This window comes from Lactuca sativa, chromosome 2 (assembly GCF_002870075.4).
Source record: "Lactuca sativa cultivar Salinas chromosome 2, Lsat_Salinas_v11, whole genome shotgun sequence".
NCBI lineage: Eukaryota > Viridiplantae > Streptophyta > Magnoliopsida > Asterales > Asteraceae > Lactuca > Lactuca sativa.
In genome coordinates this window covers 219829836-219838129 of record NC_056624.2, presented here as the reverse complement: position 1 = coordinate 219838129, position 8294 = coordinate 219829836, and the positions used below count along the sequence as shown (strand labels likewise).

Here is an 8294-nt window from a genome sequence, read left to right as displayed (position 1 = left end):
CAAATGTCGGTCTTTTGATTTTTAATTATTATTTTCTTTTTATAAGATTAGGAGGTGTTTTGGATTTGGTAATTTAAAACATCTTATGATTTTTCTTCTTAAAAAAATCTTATTAAATTATCCGATATCTTAAAACGAAATATACGAATTAATACGTTATCTCAAACGCCCTACTAATCGGTCAAGATGTGAAACTGATTTTATAACTTTATGTTTACTAGAAATATTTTCATCATCGTAAAATTTTATAAATCTTTTCCCGTGACAATCAAGAGAGATCAGTTAAAAAGAAAAATAAAATAAAATAATATTCCATCTTTTCTCTGTTGACAGCATTGACTTTTTCTTTCTCTATAAAAAACTCAAGAACACAAGAAGTCCTAGAATACAAAAGGTTCTACCCACACATGTCCAACATGAAACTAGAATAACAAAACCAATTTCAAACATCTTCTAGAGCATCTTTCATGATTAATTATTCCAGCATACCTTCTACAGAATCTATAATATCAAAATAATATTATTTTCACACGAGTTGTCCACTATCTTTTCCAATTTCTCAACCTTGTACCCTTGTTACATTCTCGGATATCTCTTTCTCTGTCTTTGTATTTCCACTTCATTCATCCAATCATTCACCCATAACAACCCTTTGTAACCAAAATACGCCATTAAAATCAAACTCACCACAATCATAACCAACACCAATAGCTTCCAAAAAATCCCCATAACTTTCTGTTCAATATCCACCAATAAAAAAAAAAAAAGTCACAAAACCAAACAAATTATGACACACTTATACCCTTCTTCTCAAGCAACACAAACTAACCTGAAACATTGAAAGTTGAAGGTCTTGTTGTAATTTCTCTTTCCTTCTTTTACGTTTCCGTACATGATTCTCCACATCCGTCTCCTTTTTCTAAAAAAATTTCAAAAAAAAAAAAAAAAAAGTTACATGGGACAAAACATTGCAATTATTTATTTTTGTCCTACACTATACAATCTGTTATGTCATGTCATGTCCTGTGTGATCTAAAAGAAGAAAAGAAAAACATAATTATGTATGAATTATGAGACCACCTCAGGAGCTTTAGGTTTGCGGAGATGCAAGTCAGGATCATCAACTTTGAGTTTACTCTTGCATTCTGAATTGCATGGAAGAAGTCCAACACCAAATTGATTTTTGGTTATATCTTTTGGATCACGCCCATTATTGATATATGTGGCTTGTACTTGATGACATGCCCACTCTTTTTTCAAACTTTGACACCCGCATCTTACTATAACCTATTTGACACATTAATCAATCATCTATAAAATTCAAAAAGAGAGGACAAAAGATTAGGGTTTTAGTGTTTTTACCTTTTTGGAGCATTTTTCTGGTGATGGACAATGACCAATATGACATGTCTCCGGACACAAATGTGTGCAGTTAGGTAACTTTCTGCACAAACAAAACCATAAATGAAAAATCAACACATTATGTATATTATATGTACATGTGGACATTAAAAAAACAAAAGTAAGAAAGTGAAGGGGATTACTTGTGACAGGGTCCACCACAAGAACGGACAGCTGTCTGTTCCTTTTCAGACAAGGTATTGTAATACAAGCACTCAAAAACATGAACCATAGCACCACAATGACACGATCTCTTTATCAGCACCTTGCAAGGCGGACAATCTCCAGGATGACATTTTCGGGGACAGGGATGTGGACATAAAGGATCCCTCTCCTGTACAACAACAAAGAGAACCGATAAGGGCAATTTGGTAATTTTGAATTTTTCTCTCGGATTGTATACACAAGTATAAAGAGAAGGCTAACCCGTTGGCAAGGTAGATTGCAGTCCTCACATTGCTCGCCTCCTGATCCAGGAATCTTGAGGGCGTGGCAGGTTTTTGTGCAAAAATGATTGCCACATGGCAGAAGGTTTCCACAATAATTATCACATGAAAATTTTGATTTGTTTGAACACACCATCTGCATAATTAAATATTATTATTATTATTAAAAAAAAAAAAAAAGTTTTGATTTTGTTAACGGGTTTCAAAAAGGTAAAATTGTACCATTTTTTCAGCTCCAAGATGTTGACCAAGGCATGATCTCCAAACAAGTTCTGGACAAGGTGGGCATGAAGAACCAGGAGTTGTTTCAGTTTGAAGCTTTTGTTTCTTTTTCTTGGGTTTCAATGTAAACTCGGGGTTAGGAGGAGGTATAGGACCATGGCACCTTCATTTAATATTTGTATACATGATTCTTTTTCAAAATTGATGTACACATCATCATGATGATTCATAAAGGAAATAATATAATGCTTAAAAAGTGGATGAAGAAAAGGAGGTGAAACAAACCTTAGTTTGCATCTATGGCCACAAGGGTATTCTTCATCACAAACCAAACGACATGGTGGACATGCTCCATAATGGCACTTATGTGGCTGAAAATAATAAAAATGAATTGGAGAAATACAAGGAAATATAAATGAGGAAACTTTGTAAAAAAGTAGAACTTAATGGGAAAAGTCTCTCATTGACTTATGTTATGCCTGAATAAAGAGTGGTAATTTACCTTAGTAATTGACTTATGCCTGCATAAAGGGGTTATTTGACATCGCTTGGAACATTTAGGAGGTTTTTGCTCCTTTTCAGTACCACAAGGAACCTGATAGATACATGTTCCATGAAATATTATTTGATTACATTCAAAATATATAAAAAATAAAAAAGTATCATACTATGTAGAAAAAAGTCACTGCCATATCAATGTATACTTGACTTTATGTAAAGCGTAACTGGTATTTCACAATAGGGTTAATGCAAGAAATAGCAACAAACTTCCATAGATATGATTATTATTTATAGCTTCTTACTTCCATGTTCTTCCTATCACAACAGTTTGCTTTGAAAAGTTACTCGATTATTGCAATGTCATATAGATACATGCGATTTTGGATAGATTTTTCAAAGTGTAATGCCTTACGAAAAAAAGAATGAAATTAAAATGCTTTATAGAAAGAAATAAAAGTATGATGCTAATGCTATCATACATGAATAAATGAAAGTACTTTGCTATTTCTTGCATTTAGCCCTTCACAATACAATCATTGTTCTTGGAGAAAAAGCTTAGATTTTCTTCAAGTCATCATAACTGAAAACTACAATAATCTTGACTTATTTGTACAATGCATATGGCTTAAGTCTCACCTCAAAGTGTGTCTCACCACAGAAACATGAAATAGTCACCATTACTGGACATGGAGCACAAGCACCTCTAAAAAAACAAAAACAAAACCAAGTCAATCATACTATTAAAGCCTCATTTCAAACTTAACATATAATAATGGAAGAAAAATCAAAAAAGAAAATATTCAAATGTGTTTTGAAAAAAAAAAGCAAGTAAAATCACATTTTATCTCAATAACCAGCCTTCGTATCTGTTTCTCCAAATTATTAAGAGAAAACAATCTACCTATGGCAAGGAGATGGGCATTTATGATTCTTGCATCTTAGCTTCTTGTCACATATCTGAAATTTCATAAAAGAACTTAAAGATTACCATCAAGAAAATTACAAAAATGGGAATGTTATCAAGAAAATTTCATACCTCTGAACAAGGAGGACAATCACCATCACAACATCTCCTTTTGCATGCATGGCGTCCACAATCCCGCACACGTTGACATTTCCTTTCACATACTACATCTTGATAACAAGGAACCTATTCTAAATTCAATTCATATTCAATCTTTTAGCAAAAAAAAAGTTCAAAAAAACCATTAAAAAGCAACTAACTTTTTACCTGTTTCTTCAAGCTCCCACATTTACAAGACTTCATGACAACAATCCTACAAGATTCAACACAAAGCCCACGGTGACACCTTTCAGGACAACTATGGATTCGACACATCAGCTTCTTGTCACATGTCCCACCACACGATGGCACCACAACATCACAAGCCATTCCCTCATAAATCCGTTTGCCACATGGGCAAGTTCGTTTCCCCTGCAAAGGGCAATCACCACATTCACCTTCGTGACACCCTTTGCTACATACATGTTTCCCACATCCAAGAAGCTTCTCACATGGAGTCTCACACCTGAAATCCCTCTGAAAACACTCTCTTTTCTCTGTTGCCTTACCGCAATGACAGTTATAGACTCCTGTAGCTTTACAAGGCGGACATCCGCCGGGATGACATGTTTCTGGACAGCAATGTGTTTTACAATCTAATAGCTTTGAGCAAGTTTTGTTACACGAAAAGTCCTTAAATCCGCAGCGTTTGGTATCTTCAACACCTCCGCAAAAGCAACGGGTTTTAACGAGCTTAGGGCAGGAGGGGCAGGGTCCTGGGTGGCATAGAAGCAAACATTTGTGTCCACAGTCGTATTTCAACGAACGGTTACAGATTTCTCCGCAAGAATGAGGTAAAATCCAAGGATCGTGAGGCGGATTTTCGAATTTACCGCAGAAACAAGTGTATGTCTTCGGGATCAGGGTTTTGGGGAACTCGATACGGCATTTAGGGCAGTTCCAAGTCGAATTGCGATCATCTGCGCCACGAGCGGCGGCGCGTAGTGACGATAGATCGGAGGACTGGCGGGCCCATGACTGGATGCAGAGGAGGTGAAAGACGGCGAAGCAACGAGAGGAGCAGGACCAAGTGGGATCTGTGGGACGAATGCGTTCGAGGCAGATGAGACATGATAGGGCGCCGGAGCGTGACGAAGTCAGGAAAGATCGGATTTTGGTGAGGTCCGGGGATTCAAGACCGGAGATCTCGACGTAGGATCTGAAGATTGTGTTGGAAAAGTCGGTGTGATTGAGGGGTTTTGGTGTGGTTGAAGTGGAGTCCGAGTCGGAAGAGTCGGAGTCGGAAGGATGAGAGGGTGGCAGACGGTGGCGGACGGTTGATGTCATGTTGAGAACTGTGGAAAAGAGCGATCTATGATTTTGATTGGCATTTTATAAAAGGGAGATCGACTCGTTAAAAGTGACTAACATTTTGGTATGTTTAGGAAATATTGTTTTTTTTTATTCGCTTATCCAACTATCTTGTTTTAGTAGTTCCCAAGTAACTAACATTACCATTTAATGTAGGTTTCGGCTAATGTGGCATATACGTGGTTTCTACGTTGTAATACTTATCACTTATGTGGCATTGTACGTATTTGTCGTGGTTTACAAAGGGTGAGATACGATTGCTCATTAAATAAAACCCTAGATCGATCGATGACATCTTCTTTCTCATCTTTTTCCTTTCAAACGACAAGACGAATTGCAACCAGGTCATCCATGTGATTGTGACTTGCCATCTCATGTGAAGATATCAATGACCCCCAACAATCCTGTAAGGAAATTCAAAGTTTGTCAAAATTCATTGGTAAATCCATTTTTTTTTTAATTTTTTTTAACTTCTTCTTCTTCATCCTTCAATTTAACCGTTTTTAAAAAAAAAAATTTGAAGAATGGAAAAAGTCCAAGTTGTAAATTTTGGTAATGATTGGATGAGGATGAAAGGATGAAAGATGGAAAAAGACATCACAGGATGAAACCGAAGAAAGCTGCAATCTTACCTTGAAAATTTGTACCTTGGAGAATGAAATCAGTACATACAGGATGAAGATCGAATAAGAGAAGAACATCAATAAACAACAACCGGACAAAGTCAATTGGAAATTATACACTCATAAAGTTGCATTGATTGTGTTGTTTCATTTGTATGTAAAAATGTTGTTTTAAATTATGTAGTTTATGATGTATTATGACTAAATTATGTATCATTTCTGATGTTTTGAATGAAAAATTGATTGTTCGGAAAAAAATGGTTACTTGATGATTTGAATGTATTGAATCATTGGAATGGAATTGTAAAAACATTGTAATGGAATTGTGATTACAATTGGTACTATAAAAGATGGTAAGAAATTATAAACATTATAAATGGTATTAGAATGTAGATGGTAAAAGATTACAAGGAACACTGATTTCAAAAGATGTGTCAAAAGTTATACATAACACAGTTAAACATGCATTACAACCAAAAGTTGTGCAAAAAGTTAAACAATACACACTTAAACATGTATTACTGCCAAAAGATTTCAAAAGTTAAAAGATGTTAGTCAAAGATGCCAAAACAGTAACAAGAATCCAAGAAGCCCAAAGCTATTCCAACTCATAAGGATTGTCACCATTGCTTCCCTGTTTCCCCTCCCACTTCATTCTTATTTTAATTTTTGTAATTCTTTATGAAGGTTTCCTTGCCCTCTGTCCCACTACAACTTGAAAAGTTGGTACTTCTTGCACAATCTCTTCCACTTGATCTTAAATTGTAATTTGATTATCATCTTTAACTTGAACTTCAACCAATTCCTCTACAACTTGAACTTTAACCAATTCCTCTTCAATTTGAACTTGCACTTCAGCTTGAACTTCAATATCATCTTGAGGTTAAGCTTGAGCTTGTTCCTGGATAACATCTTCTGCTTGATCTTCAAATTCAACATCATCTTCAGGTTGAGCTTGAGCTTGTTCCTGAATAGCATCTTCTGTTTGATCTTCAAATTCAACATCAAAAGACTTCACTTCACTATCAGGTTCCATTTCAACTTCGTTATCACTTTCTATATCAACTTCATGTTCCAATGCAACCTTCACTTTACCTGTTTTGCAATACTTGAAAAGTTAAGTTATGTCAAATATGTTAAGTTATACAAGATATATATATATATATATATATATATATATATATATATATATATATATATATATATATATATATATATATATATATATATATATATATATATATATATATATATCAAACATACCAGCTTTGAACTTGGATTTGATGATTCCTTAGTTGGTTTTTGACGACATTTGGTTGTATTATGTATTATCACACTACCTTTTTTTGTTACTGCATGCATTTTTCCCTAGTTTTCCCTCTCAATCTGATCCCTTTTTCTTTTTGTTGATGGTCTTCCTGGTAGCCTTCTCCTTTTGGGGGCAATGACTTGATATAGTCTACATAAGGCCACATATCACTACCATTGAGTGGGTTAATGGTATACCTATAACAGTTTGAGAACATTATTGTGGTAAACCATGGTGATACATAATCCTCTACATCCCTGTTGAAGCTTGAAATGCAAGAATACCCATGCACACAAGCTTAACCTGTTAACTGCCAGGTTTTGCAGCCACATGTTAGCTACCAAGGTCCATATCATATGCATCATACCCAAGTTTGACTTCATACTCTTGATAACTAGATGGTATAACTTTCCAAAACTTGTCCGCATACACATAATGATGGGCAAACATATATAAGGACAAACATATTAAAGCACTTACCTTTGAAGATCCTTAAGCTTGGACAACCTCAGTCTAATGGAAGGACATATGGTTAAATCCCAAGACTGCCCCTTAATCTTCTGTCTATAAAGCCTTTCCATCGCATAAATTCGAATTTCTTCGAACATGGTGATTAGTGATCTCTTCCTGGCAGCTTCAATAACTGAGTTAAAACTCTCATATATACCATTTTCATATGCATCACAAACCCTATTAGTCTGAAAAAATGCTTTACTCCAAATTTTATGGTCCATTTCCATCAAATGATCATAAGCTAGTGGTTCTAATTTCTTGATTTCATTCATATGCGCCTAACAAGGGTAGTGGATGTAGCAGCGTACCAAAAAAGCTTTCTAAACAGTTGGCCCTTAAACCATTTCACAAGGTTGTAGAACTCGTTACTCGGTACCTGTTCGGTCGACTACCGAGTAGCGAGTACTCGGGATTACTCGGGGAGTACTCAGATTTGGTAATTAATGTATAAATATTTTTTGGGAAATTATATATCAAAATCATAAGTTAAAATCATAAGTTGATTGAAGTATATAACAAAATTAGATACATGTGAATACATAAAAACTAAAAAAACACATAATGGTCTCACTTCGTGAATAATTACTGAAAATTTAAGATATATAAGTAGTAATAATCACATGTTTGTGTTAAATAATAAATAATTAAGTATATTATACATGTTAATCACCGAGTTGACCGAGTTGTACAACACTGCTTAGTTCAGTAAGGGGCCGATCGGGGAATACTCGAGATTCTGTAACTTGTCTCGGTAAGAGGCCGAGTAGCGAGTACTCGGAGGAGTAATCGGCCAACTCGACGAGTTTTACAATACCGCCTTTTCATAATTTCATGAAGTTAGCTATATGTGTGTAGCACATTGCCTATGCTCTACTGCTGGAACCCTTTCATTCACATGTAACATC

At 35.1% G+C, this 8294-nt stretch overlaps 1 protein-coding gene across 1 annotated transcript; it reads right to left on the bottom strand.

Moving 5' to 3' along the window:
* Positions 1-282: 282 nt before the first annotated feature.
* On the bottom strand, positions 283-5021 carry LOC111901277 (NF-X1-type zinc finger protein NFXL2). Its single transcript, XM_023897134.2, has 13 exons — positions 3802-5021; positions 3607-3720; positions 3472-3527; positions 3207-3273; positions 2572-2664; positions 2355-2440; positions 2070-2232; positions 1828-1983; positions 1545-1735; positions 1363-1444; positions 1081-1287; positions 830-919; positions 283-735 (listed from the first exon to the last, which is right to left on the bottom strand). The coding sequence occupies exons 1-13, from the start codon at positions 4918-4920 to the stop codon at positions 577-579; spliced, it is 2583 nt and encodes an 860-aa protein (XP_023752902.1). The 5' UTR covers positions 4921-5021; the 3' UTR covers positions 283-576.
* Between the last annotated feature and the right edge of the window lie 3273 nt (positions 5022-8294).